The sequence below is a fragment of the Drosophila albomicans genome, chromosome X, assembly GCF_009650485.2.
Source record: "Drosophila albomicans strain 15112-1751.03 chromosome X, ASM965048v2, whole genome shotgun sequence".
NCBI lineage: Eukaryota > Metazoa > Arthropoda > Insecta > Diptera > Drosophilidae > Drosophila > Drosophila albomicans.
The window spans coordinates 10,032,410-10,047,978 of NC_047627.2; the positions used below are offsets into that span (position 1 = coordinate 10,032,410).

The 15,569-nt window shown below is 39.1% G+C and overlaps 1 protein-coding gene across 2 annotated transcripts in view; it reads right to left on the bottom strand.

The window, feature by feature from the left end:
* The window catches only part of LOC117567899 (neurogenic locus Notch protein), a 45,291-nt gene that overhangs the window by 20,738 nt on the left and 8,984 nt on the right, over window positions 1-15,569 (bottom strand). For both annotated transcript variants that reach the window (XM_034248212.2, XM_052006438.1), the window contains exon 2: window positions 8,778-8,871. In XM_034248212.2, coding sequence (XP_034104103.1) covers window positions 8,778-8,871 — 94 coding nt within the window. The remainder of the gene's footprint in view (window positions 1-8,777; window positions 8,872-15,569) is intronic.

Sequence of the window (15,569 nt, forward strand, 5' to 3'; positions counted from 1 at the left end):
ATGAAACTCGCGCTCGCGAGAGACACAGAAAAATTGTTGGGGAAACAACAAACAGAAGAAAAAAAAAACAAAAACACAAGGAGAGACGATGACGACGAGGAGGAAAAAAATAAATGAAAACGTGACTCGCATTGGCAAATAAAGCAAAGTATCCAGCGGCAGCTTGGACAGGGTGTGTTTAAGCCTTATGCTGCTGGCTAGAGATGACCGCGTGAGAACGGCGTTAGCGTGAGTCACGCTCCAAAGCTCCAAACTCCAAACTCAACACGCGCTCGCTCGCTGTGGTGAGTTGACAGACTTCCCTCACTCCCTTCCTCTCCTTCAATTAAACGCTGCACATTTGAAATGATCATCTCACGATCTATATGACGTTGACTATTTCGAACTAATCTAAATATCGCTGTGCGAATACAGCAAATACAACAAAAATTAACCGGGGTCGCCTTCCACAGTGTGTGAGAACATTTTGTTCTCCCCATCCCCATCTCCATCCCCATCCATCTAGTTGACTGACCGACTGTCTATCCATTCTATTTGTCCGACTGTCTGTCTGCGATTTCAATTTGCGGTTGAGCGAGTGAAATGCTCATAATCATAACTTTATAAAACTTTAGCTTGGCTTCTTCTCACGAGCGTGTAACCACAGCATCAACATCAGCCATCGACATCGACATCGGTAGCATCTTCCACTTGGGGCCATATCAAATGTGGTATTGGTAACATTGCGAATGATTTAATGTCTTCGGCAAGCGATGATCAGTCACTAGTTCTCTAGTAGTCGCTCTCAGCTATGGCTTCTACGATCATGTTGTGCACAGTTGCTGTGTACAACGCCTCTCTGGATATCTAATTTCTGCCGAGCAATGCAATTCACACGCTGCAGTCTCGCACGGCTGGCAAATATCAAGATTGCAGCCAGAGACAGAGAGAGGGAAGCCTGGGGGAGCAGTGCCAAAATAAAACAAAACAAAATGTGCTTATCGCCCAGTTAACATCGCTGCCAATGTCTGAGGCTGCAATTAAAGGCTCGGTTCGAAGTCGAGAGGATCGTCGTCGTCGTCGTTGACAAAAGCGCCCAATTAAAGCATAATTCTCTTGTATTTGGCCGAAAAACAACAACAATACCAACAACAACAACGACGACAACAACTCTCGTGTTTTCTCGGGGGGGGAATTGATAATGATCAATGCATTGCAACTGATGAGCTGCAGTTTTGTAGTCGAATGACACAAGTGCGTAACATTGTTGCACACATTTATGCAATAACAAAGCTAAGCTATTCATTCGGGGAAATACAGTTCAAAAGTGCGCACTTGCCAATGCTAATTAACTTTGTCAAATGTCAGAGGGCAAAAGCTATATAACATAGCTATAGCTTGTGATAAGTCAAACAAAATTGTGGCTTATCAACTCAGAATGAATGAGACGCAATTGTCTGTTGTCAACCGTTGATCCGTGATCTGTTTTGGTTGAATCACAGCCACGACAAATGCAGTTCTAAGATGTCTGTTGATTTTTCAGTTTCTTGGGTAAACAGCGCACACTTCTCGCATTACCAACGTGGCAGCTTGGTTTTGCTTGTTCTGTTCAGTTCTGTTCTGCTGTCTTGTCTTTCACGTGAAAAGCCAAAGCGGCGGACATTCTACATAAACCTGGAGAGCTGGAGTTGGGCAGGTGCAACAGCAACAGCAACAGCAACAGCTAAACAGAAAACAGAGTTGTCGACGTTGTTGTTGTCGTACTATGTCAATGTGCCATTTTGAGTCACCTCCCTTCGTCAGTGAAAAGACTCTTTTGCTTCTCGCTATCTCTATCTTTCTAGCAAACTAGCTAGCTGTCCGTCCGTCTCCGACTGTCCGCCTTTGCCTCTGCATTTCACCGCAGGCATTTATGTATTTATGTACTTGGTATTTGCTTAGCAGCTGAACCAGAGAGCTGAGCTCAACTCAGCTTCAGCTACGACTTCAACTCTGAGACCCGTTTTATTTCTATTTTTATTATTTTTCTCTTTAGTGTTTTTTTTTTTTGGTTTTTTTCGTCAGCGACCGACAAATGCGTGACCCCACGGCTCAACTACAAATTTTACACCAAATTTCTTTCCGCTTTTTTTTTGGTTTTTGTTGTCAGTCACTCAGTCAGTCAGGCATCTATTCATCCATCTAACCAACGTATGAGTTACATGCCATGCCACATTTTCAGCTGTGCGTTTTCATTTCGTTTCGTTTGCTTTTCTTTGTCTGGGGGAAGAGAGAGAAGCAGGTAACAGAAAAAACAACATATTTTACGCTCTCATCCCAATCCCAATCTCAATTCCATTTTCAATTCCAATATATCGACACCGGCTCGTCAAATGCTTTACAGGTAAATATGCAGCGACCTTTATTTACAATGCACCCATCCATCGATCCATCCAGCGATCGATCGATTCGTCGTTGTATTCATTCAGCGATCAGTTGTCAACACTCGTCATGTTGCGCAACATTGTTGCCAAGGAGCTTTAACTTATCGAACGATATCTTGTTAATTATGAGGCACAACAGATTTGAAACTTTGCATATTATAATCCCCCCAAAAAAGAAACTAGCTACATTTATATCAAAATCAAGCGAATATTGTTTTTAGGATTCGAATCGAATTCAGAAATTAATTAGCTCACAATCTGAAGTCGATTGCAAATTGAAGCTTGCACTTGTTGCTTACATCATTCAATATGTTGTGGTATATACATATATTATGCAAATCAATGTGCAACAAAACTACTAATTGGAAGAATGAATGAATGAATTGTATTGTCGTTGTCATCGTCATTAAAATGCCAAAGAAGTGCAATAAACCACCACGAAGACCGCAGCATAAAGTGTAATATAGCATGGGAAAGGCAGCTGCTGTCATCATCATCGTCTCTCATATGATGAAGGGAGTTATGACATGGCCCAAAACAATGCTAGATTTATGTAATGTGATGCGCTGCCTGTGACTTTAGTTTCAACTTCGACTTCGTCACAAGAAACTAAAAAAGATACAGATACAGATACAGATACAGCTACAGATTCCAAGTCTGACTGAGACCGAGAGTCATAATTAAAATTTTGGTGTGGCAGTTGTTGTTGTTGTTGATGTTGTTGCCATCGTGTGTTTTCGTTGTCGTTGTCCTCGTCGCGTGAGTCGTGAGAATGCCCAACTTAATTGAGTTTCAATAAAACGTTTTAATTTTGACGAGAGAAGCGAACGCGAACGCAACGGAATAAAACGAAATGAAATCGGGCGACTTCGAGATGAAATAATATAAGAAGAAAAAAAGGAAGGTAAACACAGCAACAACAAAAAAAAAAGCTTGCTTAAAGGAATTTTGTACGCCAACGCCTTGGCCGCAAAAAAGGGCGCGCAAAATGAGGAGCAGAAGGGTTTGCGATTGGGATTCAGGTTCAGGCTTCAACTGTGCGTGTGTGTGTGTGTGCGAGTGTGTGTGTGTGTGTGTAGCAACAATTTATGGCCATTGCTGTTTGCTGTATAAGGCAAGAATGTAAAATGCAAGCGGAATGCACAATAAACATTCGCTACGCTCGCTGAGGCGGCGACCGATCCGCGCACTTTGGCTTTGGGAATGGGCAGCTCAGCTCAGCTGCAGCAGCGGAGAAGGGGAGAGGGGAGAGGGGGACTGCCACTGCTGTTGCTATAACAAATCAGCAGCCAGAGTAGCAGCAACACAGAAAAGCAATCAAAGCAGGTTGCAAACAAGTTTCCGACTGCGGATTGAGATCTGGCAAAGGGGGAAACTCTGAATCTCTCAAGCTCAGCCTGGGCCCTGGGCGAGGAGATAAAAATCGAAGGATGCGCCACAAAATGGCCGCCAGCTGACGACGACAACGACGACGACGACGCTCAACTAAATGTGTCATCATCATCACAGTGTCTGCTAACTGTAACTGGACCAAGCATAAAAAAAAAGAAAGAAAGAAATACAAGTCTTGAGACGCTTAAGAGATTAGCGCCGCGGCATTTGCTTTTTGACGTGATGTGTTTTTCTTTAGCTGTTGGGCATTTTCATTGTCATTTCCTTTTGGCCCAGCCCAGCATTAGACACACACACACACACACATATATGGAGAGCTACACCAATGTGTTGGCTGGGCACCCGACTGTTTTGCTGCTGTCGTGCTTAATGATGAGTTAATTAAAGTAATTGCACAGAGAGCTTGAAATTTTTCACTTTTTTCGTCGTGGCAGCAAAACACAAGAAGCAACAGCAACAGCAGCAAAAGCAGCAGCAGGTAAGCAGCTAGCAGCAAGGCTAAGACTCAGGTAAGACGCAGAGAACGCGAGCTAAACTGAATACAAAAGGCAGAAGGAAAGCCAAAAAGAACATTTCAAGTGCAAAGCGTGTGAGCCGAGAGTTGAAATAAAAACCAAAGTTGTCTTCTCTTGTCGTCTCTCTCTCTCTCTTGGCTCTCTTCTGTTCTTGCTGGCCGTGTGTGTGTGTGTGTGAGGGGAAATGAAATTAAATGGAAATATACAACATGGGTATTAAACAACATACACACACACACACACACACACACACATGTGTGTGCTCTTTTGGCTGTGTGTGAAACAATGAACTGACATCCCCACAAACAAAAGACTTAGGCAACGAACTTGCCAAGGGCTTTCAAAATAACAACAACAACAACGACGACAATCAGACGAAGAAAAGCAAAATACAAAAAGAAAAATAAACCAACAAAATTCTTTGATTCGGGTCAGCAAATTCAGTGACTCTGCAAAGGAACTGTCACTGTTTATCGCCACTTGTTAAGCACAGCGCAGAATTGAACTGCATTAAAAAAGCTTTCGATAATGTGTTTAAACAAATTTTGAAAAATTTCTAGAAATTTATTTTATTAGGTGCATGAATAAATAAATGGAAATTTGATTGCGATCGCAAATGAAGAAAAAAATTAAGATGAAAAATGAAGTGTTTCAACACTTTTGTATTGAGAAAAACGTCTGCTTCGGAACACAATCTGGTATATTTTGTACGATATGGTATATTTTGCACTCAATGGTATATTTTGCTCTCTATGGTATATTTTGATTGTAGTACTATATGAATATACCAATTTATATATTTGGTATATTTTGATTGTAGTACTATATGAATATACCAATTTATATACTCGGTATATTTCAGATTTCTTTATATTTATATTTCGTATACTTTTAGTATTTTTGTGGTATATTGATTCGGTATATTTGAATAACACCACATTGTTTTACTTTTATTCGCAATGGGTAGAAGGTATCTCACTTTTAACTCGTTTTCTATTTCAAATAATGCTTTCCCAACACGACAAAATATTTGAATTATTTGCTCTTACAAAAGTAGTTCACATCATCAGCAACTAAAACAGCTGTGCTGCTGTTATGCACACACAAGGTAGGAAGTAACTATCGAAATACGAGACGCTGCCAGTCGAGTGTCTTCGTTCCCAAACCTCAATTGACAAATTGCAACGTTGCCGCTGCATGCAAAGTCAGTTTGCTTTCCTCCCCACCCAGTTTATTATTATTGTTTTTTTTTGTGCTTTGAGGCTTTGATTTCGAAAATCATAAATTTTTTGTGTTGTTGCCAAATACTTGGTACAGTAAGAGAATTGGCCGGCAGTTAGATGACTCATCAGCATCGGCATCGGCATGAACATCAACTCATCATCACGCAGTTTTGAGTTTAAGCTTAGAGTTTTTTCTTTTTCTTTCAGTTTGTTTTTTTTTTTTGAGAAAGATTGCTGATCGCTCGCACTTCAAAGTAAACTTTTCAATGTGCCGCATCTGCTGGCAATGTCAATTTTGTTTTACTTTTTGTTGATTTGCTTTTTGTTTATTTCTTGTGTTTTTTTTTTTTTTTTTTTGTGGTGGGAGACGTTTCAGCTGCTCATTAACATGTCATAAACCGCAAGTAAAAAGCGCTTTTGTTGTTGCCTATAAAAAAAAAAAAACAGAGCCAAATACTATAATAAAAATGAAGAAACAATTTATGGCAAAAGCGGCGAGCAAAGCTTTTTGACCACAAAAAAGACAGTTAGGAGCCAAAGCGAACGCGACTTTTATTGATCCACAAGCCTGATTGTAAATCAAATTCATTGTTCTGTTTGGGGCCAGTGTTCAAGTGCATAATTGCAGAAGCCTCCGCCAGTAGTGGGCGATGCATTCAGCCCAAAAATGGACTTCTTTACAAAACATGACATTTGACATGGCCATTGAAGTGGGAGGAGGAGTTGAAGTTGGAGGGATGGAGCAGACAATCCAAAGCAGATCAAGCAAAGTCAAAGCGAATCGAGGTTTGCCTGACATAAACTTAGAGAGAGAGAGATCTCTTTTTTCGTTGTCGTGTCCTGCACAGGCCATCAAAGTCTGGCAATCAAGTCAATTAAACAAACAAGACGCGAGTGCATCGAGGGCTCACAGAGCCAAAAGCAAAGATTGCTGATCGTATCGAATTGATCGCTAAACACAGTTTGGAAAAAAAAAGCACTCGTGAAATTTTCAAATTTGCAAAATAATCACTGAGCGCGCTCTGCACCAAATTCGAAATCAAGACAAAACTTAGAGCTAAGCTACGCGCGATCACCACCAACAAAATAGCTCAGCCTCCCGACTCCGACTCCGTCTTTAACTTCGACTTCGACTCCGCCTCAGAGCTGAGATCTCCAGAGTTGCAGCAGCAGCAGCAACCACAAAACTTTTAGCTACAGTTACCATTTCCGAGTCTGTTTTGGCTGACAAAGTTCAAGCGATGTTATCGCACATTCAAAAAGAGAGGGCAACTAACTAAGAGAGAGAGAGAGAGAGAGAGAGATGCTTGCTTACATATGTAAAGACTGCAATGGAGCAGGCCTCTATAGCTTGATCGTGCCGTTGATGATCAGAGGCAACCGGGGGCAGCTCTCGTTGGCTCGTTGAGCACATTCGAGTGCCAATATAGACAAAGAGTTGAGACGAGACGAGACGAGACGAGGCAAATGCTGTGCTGTGCTATGCTGCCTGCCACATGGCTTGATCATCAGCAAAACGATCGCAGCAGTTAGTCCAGAGAAAATGTCGTAAAAGCCACAGCGACAACGACAAAATAAAAAAAAAGCGGTCGCATTTTTAGGCTAAAAGCTAAAGCGCTTTTATGTAATTGCCTGCTAAAGATAGTGATAGCAACTAAACTGAGTTTAGCCAGCTAGTGTGTGTGTGTGTGAGTGTGTGTCAACTGGCTACCGTTGATTGGTAGTTGAAACTACCAAGATCACTCACGATCAAGAAGAAAAAAATACAACCTTATATGTGGGCTAAAAATGTGATGAAAAAATGCCAGAAATTCGAAATGATCGCTAGAGCTGCAGCAATAGCATCAATGTCTGGGCTAAAGATCAAAGCTACGTAGCTCTTGAATGAAAGCGCGTCCTCGATCGTGCCGTAGATCACACTGATGCCCAGATCATTGATCATCACGGCTGCAGCAGCTGCAAGAGCGAGAAAGACAGAAAGAGAGACAAAGTTGTGTAAACTTCGACTGCTGCAATGTGATCTTCTAACGATCTTGCCTCGCTTTCAAATGCACGCCCCGCAAGACTTTTTAATTATGCCACGTTCGCTTCAATAGCCAACTCGCAGCAGACTCGTAAAATTTTGACAGACTCTGTCAAAAATAAAGCCACTTCGAGTGCGAGTGCGAGTACTTGGAACACAAGTACGCTCGTCGCATCATCATCATCATCGTATCATAACTCAGTCAAAGTTATGCGTTGCGTACGTGCCATTCGTTTGAGCCGCATTCGCATTTGATTTATTACAAAGAAAGACCAGCACCGCAATGCAATAAAAACAATGCCGACAACTCAAAATAGACAACACAAACCGAAACGAAAAAAAGAGGAAAGCCGCACGGCACGGGAAAAATCTAAACGAAATCTGCAAAGAAAAAATCGGTAAACCGAACCAAAGACACGAACCAGAGTCGTTCGTCATCGTATGACAAGATTTGCCAACAACAAGCTGAGTTCTCTTCAGCTCCTGCATCAACAAAAAGCAGGCATCTTTTTGCCAAAAAGAATTGTGCGGGCGCTATTGTCTCTGTGCGTCTTAAATGAAATTCTGATTTGAGAGAACTGCGTTTTGTGAATCTTTCTTGCCGTCCTCCTCCGCCTCCTCTTTCTTTCATCATCTCTCATCGTTGTCTGTCTAGACAAATTTCAAGCTAAACCGCATTCGAGTATTGTGAATGCAGCCGCCAGATATTTCTTGAAGAGCACATTTGTGTGTGTGTGTGTGTGTGTCCTTGGAAATGATATTTTGCCACTGGGCAGGCAATTGATTGACATATGCAAATTTCGCTGCTGGCTGCTGTCATTTTCGGCAGCCCAAAACTTATGCTAATAATTGAGTAAATCAATTCAAGTTTATGGCAAATATTTGTGCCCTCTCCTCCCCTTCCCTCCTCGCCACACACACACACACAACACAATACACAGCACTACTTTGGCGGCAAGTTGAATCAATTTGCATAAATTGACAGGCCTCTAGAGAGGCAGATACAAAGACAGAGACAGAGACAGCGACTGCGACAGCGATGAGAGCCCAAAATGTTGTAAGCTGGGGCCCAATTAATGAATGCTTCCTTCCGCTCCATAAACTGGTTTCCCAATCACATTCTCCCATATGGACTAGTTTACACATGTCTAATTTGTTTTGACATTTGCATATCAATTTTGGGATGTGTGTTCGAGAGTTTTTGGACTTTGGTTGTACTTACGAGCAGTAGGATTTGCCATTGGACTGTGTGATGCATGTGCCGCCATTCTTGCAACCGATTGTGGTGCAGGAGACCGCCAAAGCGACGCCAGTTTCTGTAAATATACAAAAAGAGGTGTTAATTAATATTCATTAAATATTAGCTGCTAATAAATATTCATAGTAATATAGTAAATGGATGGAGAAATAATATAAAAATGTATTGAGTATATTTTCGTTACATATTTCAGTATATTTTCGTTAAATGTTTTCAGTATATTTTTATTATATTTTGTACTACAAGTATATTTCGTTACATACTTTCAGTATATTTTAGTGTTATATTTTCAATATATTTTTGTCATACACTTTCAGTACATTTTCGTTATATACTTTCAGTATATTTTCATTACTATTAGCATATTTTTAGTACACACTTTCAGTATATTTTCAGAACATACTTTCAGTATATACTTTCAGTTTATTATCATTATATACTTTCAGTATATTTTCATTATATACTTTCAGTATATTTTTGTTACATACTTTCAGTATATTTTGTGTTATATTTTCAGTACAGTTTTGTCATGCACTTTCAGTATACTTTCAGTACAATCTTTCAGTATGTTTTTAGTATATACTTTCATTATATTTTTATTTTATACTTTCATTATATTTTCATTATATACTTTCAGTATATTTTCAGTATATATACTTTCAGTATATTTTCATTATATACTTTCAGTATATTTTCATTATATACTTTCAGTATATTTTCATTATATACTTTCAGTATATTTTCATTATATACTTTCAGTATATTTTCAGTATATATACTTTCAGTATATTTTCATTATATACTTTCAGTATATTTTCATTATATACTTTCAGTATATTTTCGTTAGACATTTTCAGTATATTTTCGCATATATAGTACGATCCAATCAAATACGAGTGATTCTAATTCAATTATCGCTTGAGTTCAATGCGTTCAACTAGTAATTTAATATTCATGATATTGCTGAGCTTTAAAATCCTATACATCAGCAATCATTTGAAGCTGTTACTGATTCGATCATCATCGTCATCTGATGGATAGATCTCTATATCCAGTTACACATTCTATGCGCAAATTGAGTGTTGATTTTAAGGGCGCTCGGTCGGCATGTCAAAGCAAGCAAAAAAAGCAACATTAACAGTCACAGCTATAACGAATAAAGTTCAGTGCACTTGAACTGTCCAGCACTGCAGATAAAGGGGCGCCAAAAAAGAAAAGAGAGAGAAGAATACAAAACTACAATAACAATATACAAACTTGTGCAATTTGCTACGAGCAAAAAGCGAAATGGCGAGAAAGCAACAAGCGAAGGAAAAAAGACATAAATGTATGTATATGAATAAAACTCGGAATATGCTTATTTCTTTTTTTCTGTTTTTTTTTTTTTTTTTTTTTCATTGTAAAAATGGCACACAAATTAAACAAACGAGCCGCGCGCCAAAGCGCCCCAATGTTTGCTAATTGGGCGTGTGGCGATTTCCTGCCCGTCAACGGGAGTAGGGGGAAAAAGGAGATGTGCAGGGGAAGTAGGGATGGGGGGAAGGGGCGAAGACGACCGCAGACGGCGACAATAAGTTTTGATTGCCCAGCACAATAAATAAATAGCTTTGTCTTCGCAAAGCGAGAGACTCGTTGCCCGTTGCGCGTCGTATAAAAGTAATATCTCTATGGCTATGACACTTTTTTTGTTGTTGTTGTTGTATTTTTTAGCCCCCTTTCGTTGGAGTTTTTGGCCACCCTTTTCATTTGATTTCAATGGGCATTCGTTGTGTGCTGTGTGTTGTGCGTTGCGCGCGCGGCATTCGAAATAAGCAAATGCAACTGCGAAATTATCGCGTATCGCGCAAACATAAATTTAGCATTTAAATGATCGATGGGCATAAATCTTTCGCTGAAATATAGATGGAGTCGAGGCGATGGAGACACAAACAAATAAACAAACATACATATGTACATACATATCTGCAAAGCAGACAATCAAGTCGAGTTTGAGTTTGCGTTGTGTTGAGTCATACACGGCGTATGCATAATATTGCGAAATTTATGCGAGCAAAGCAAAAGCAAAGCAACATGCGACACAGCAACAACGGCAATAACAAGAGCAACATGTTGCTATACATTTTGCTGATTGTCTTAATTTTTTGCAACATTTTATGTCGCCAGCTGCGTTGCCTGCTTGCTCCCTCTCTCCCTCGCCTGCTCTCTTGCTCTTTCAATCTCCCACTCGATCGCCTCTCCTGCGGACTGTGAGTAAACTAATTGACCTCAATTAGTGCAGCGCATAAAGCAACAGCAACAACAAAATGAAATGAAATAAAAAGGCAATAATAACAACAACAACAACATGAACTACTATAAAAAATGTTTATTCGCTTTGTTAAGGTGCGGTTCGATTCTGCGATTCTCCGAAAGAACAAACAACTCCGCGCTTACGAATATTAAGTATACTTCAAAATAAAGTGTGCGAATATACATATGTGTCTTTTGGCCACATTATCGTCATCGTCGTCGTCTTTTATACGAACAATCTCTCACAAGTAAGCAATAATAATTTGTTAAAGCGAACTCAAATGACACGAGCTGAAATTGCAAATTCAATTGCGGGCGGTAAACACAAAAAAAATACAACTTTTCAATTTTATTCACCGACCATAAATCAAGGTTTCAAAGATTTCGCGTAAGCTTTTGAAATCGTTAGTTTAATTGTAGACAGCTGTCTCGTAAAATGTAATAAACATAATTAATACCTATTTGAGTTCTATTCCAGCTTCTGTTGGCCCAAAAATAAACTTGTCAACTTGTCTAAGTTGGGTTTTCCACCTTCTGTTAATTCGGCTAGTTGGCCGCTGTGGGCGTGGCTTAAATGAATTAACAGCAGCGCGCTTGGCGATTCAACGCTTCATCAGCAGAGCGTGAACGCTTTTAGTTTTCCGTTTTTCATTTTTCGCTTAGTTTTTTTTTATTTTTTTTTTTCAATTTTCCTCTTTTTTATTGCGTGTGATTTACCGCACAATGAACAACAAAAACTTGCTGTACAAATCTGTTGAGGTATTTTTTCATTATTTCTTTTTTTGGTACGGCGTTTAGTCGGACGCTTGCCGATGCAGGCAAGTGTAACGTGAAGATCACCCTCGCAATTCATTTCGCCTCCTCTGAGTGCTTTTACATGAGCTTCGACGTGTTGTTTAGACAAATGAGCTGTTAATTAGCCAAGTCGTTTAATGCGCTGCTAAACTGTTACTAAGTAGGCGCAAGTTGAACAGATTTTTTGAGCTGATATCAGAAGATTGTCGAAGTAATGAGCAGTCGGTTTTAAGATGCTATAGTTGAAAATCTAGTATATTTTGTTGGCTATAGTATATTTTTAATGTAGTAGTATACCAAATCTAGTATATTTTGCAATCTAGAAAATATTTCGAATGTTGAATCTAGTATATTTCATAGTCCATAGTATCTTTTGTATATTTAAACCAATATATTTTGTAGTTTTTAGTATATTTTCAATGTAATAGTATATAGAGTTTAGTTTCTTTTGTAGTCTATAATATGTTTTTAATGCAATAGTATGTCGAGTCTAGTATATTTTGCAGGCTATAGTATATTTTAAATGTAGTAGTATACCAAATCTAGTATATTTTGTATTCTATGAAATATTTCGAATGTAGAATCCAGTATATTTCGTAGTTCATAGTATCTTTTGTATATTTAAACCAATATATTTTCTAGTTTTTAGTATATTATGAATGTTATAGTATATCGAGTTTAGTTTCTTTTGTAGTCTATAGTATGTTTTTAATGCAATAGTATGTCGAGTCTAGTATATTTTGTAGTCTATAGTAAATTTTGAATGAAATATTAAATTAACATATTGAACTTAGACTTTGGTGTTTTTTAGTAAATTTGCGGTATATTTATTTGGAATATTGCAAACTCGATTTTTCTTATTTGTTTGTGTAATACATTTTTTATTGCTATAATACACATCAAAAATAAAGATTAAAGTGAAATAATAAAAACTAAAAATAAATATGTATTTAAATGCGATTTCTATATTAAATTTAAAATTTAAGTCACAATAAATGAGAAGCAGTAATACTCAAAAATAATTCAATATTTCAAACACGGCAATTTTGACATATATTTTACAGTTTTTGTGGTTTCTACATGTTCGGGTCGTAAAATTTTCCAAACTCTATGATAATTTGTAATGTCTTTTTTTTTTTAACTACCGCTCAACGTGAAGTGGGGGGAGGGGGCGTGTGTGTGCGGCAAGTAGGTGCAGACAAATGTCACTGGCCGTTATAAATGGCGCTTATCGAATTTAAATTTTTCGCATTACTTACACACACACACAAACAGAGAGACACAGACACAGACAAGTGGATAGAGAGCGAACCACAAACAAAAGCCACCCAAAAACGCTATCAGCATAATAAGCAACACAGCAACAACAACAACATTGACGAAACTGAAACTAAAACAAAGGCAAAAAAAAAAACAACTAAAAACAACAACAAACAACGTCGACAGCGACAAGTAAAACAGCAACAACAACTGAACAACAACAAAAAAACAACAAACCACGGCCAAAAATTTCTCACGCTTTTCTCCACCACACAACAGCGCACAAAATAAGTAAATATATACATACAGACATACATACATCTATGTATATATAAATGTGTATAAAAATGTATAAAACTATCAAAAAATAACCGCAAAGTTGTTCATAGCGCAGATATAAAGCAACAGCAACAACAAAAAAACACATCATAAAATAACAATTTATAAAGAAAAAATAATGCCAACGATTGCCCCAAAAAAATAAAATCAGTCAGCAATGAAGCTTTGAAGCGGGAGAAACAGAGAGAGAGAGAGAGAGAGACGCAAAAATAGAGTAAAGGAGATTGTTGATATCCTGGATTAGAGATCGGAATAATACAAAAATAATAATAATAAATGTACTAAGTGAGGCGCCCTCAATTTGTTAATTAGGCAACAAGACAAGTTGAATGATGTTGCATAGCTTAATTCTTTTAGAAATTCAACTTTGCGTGTTTACAGGGCATCTGGCAGTCATGCAATCCGAATGCGCTTACAAATTTGTTGTTGTTGTTGCTGAGGAAAACCCAATTCTTCTATCATAAAATGCATTTAAGTCGTTAACTTGCCACACACAGACACACACACACAGCTGGGCAAAGTCATGCAAAGTGTCTGCTGTGTGGTGTTGCCTCCTTTCGTTTCCATTCAGTTTTTATCTGCCCCCAACAATAGCAATGTGTGTGTGTGTGTGTGTGTGTGTGTGAGTGGCATAGCAAACTTGCCTCGTGTGGCAGTGGCACACATCTCTCTCGCACTCATTGAATAATCTTACAAACTTATCGTTTGTTCAGTCAGCGTCATAAATTCTGCTACCGAAAACTTCGATACGCTGACGTTCGTTGTTCTCAGGCTTTAATCGTGCGAGCATATGAATAAATAAATAAATAAATAAACAAAAACATAACACAACGCGACAGCAATGTGCATGTTTCAGCATGTTCAAAATTGTCCCATGCGAGAGCTTTATCTGGAGCAGAAACATTTCATCATGTTTTGCAAATCACAGCAACAAAATTTCGGTCTTCGATCTTTGGAGGAGGAAGTAATCCTTCTGCTGCATCTTGTCTCTTCTTCTTCTCTTTCTCTTCTCACTTAAGTTAATCTTCCAAATTAAGAGCTCAAGATCAATCTTCTTCAAAGTTCAGTTCGCTCGCTGCTTGCAGCTCCAATTTCCGATTATCTGCTGCGGCGCTGCACTTTGCAAGTTTGATAAAATAGGAGGAGGCAGAAAACTTTGGCTTGCAAATTGCGACGCAAATGTTGTTGCATGAATTCTTCGCTCTCTTTTTCAGCTTCTTCTGGCGTATCTCTCCTCTGCCTGTTCTTTGTCTGTCTTCTGTCTTCAGTCTTCTGTGTTCAGTGTTCAGTGTGTGTTTGTTTGATAAGTCGCCGAGCCGACGAGATGCCAATGGGAGAGCTCTTCAAACTGTTTCACAGGCCAGGCAAGTGCTGACAAATTGTTGCGGGGGCGGTGGCAAGTCGTTTGCTGGTGTGGAGGTGGCACAACACAACACAACACCGTGCCGCAGCCGCAGCTACAACAATGAAAAGCTAAATAAAAATAAATAGTCGCCCCATAAATAATGTGTAATGGCAAATAGAAAACGAAACGAACGAACGAATGAACGACGAACAACAACAAAAGACACTTCTCGCTGCAGAGGCGTCGTCCAGTAAACGTGAACGTTGTAATAACAGTCGAGGGGAGAGGGCAACGGGCAACAAAATGCGGAAAGATTGTAAAGTGTTAATGAAAAAGTAGCTCCAAGTGCCTCTGTCTGCACCGTATCCCTCTCTCTCTCTCTGTCTCTCTCTCGCTTCGTCTCTCTCTCTCTCTCTCTCTCGTTCCGTCTCTCTCTCTCTCTCGTTCCGTCTCTGTCTCTTGTCGTAAAACGAAAAACGAGTGTGGGAACCGCCGCCGATCGTTCAACACATCGCAACGGTTCGGTTCGGTTTTTTGGTTTTTGGTTCGGTTTTTGCCTTCTTCTTCTTCTTCTTCCATTTGATTTCTGTAGATTTTTAGGTTACATCTCTCTCTCTCTCTCTGTCTGTCGTGTGCATCTCTTGCGGTCTCTTGTCTTATATAGTATTGTACATGTATGTTAGCTTCCACCGATTTCGACGTCGCCACTGATAGATTAATAGGCCACA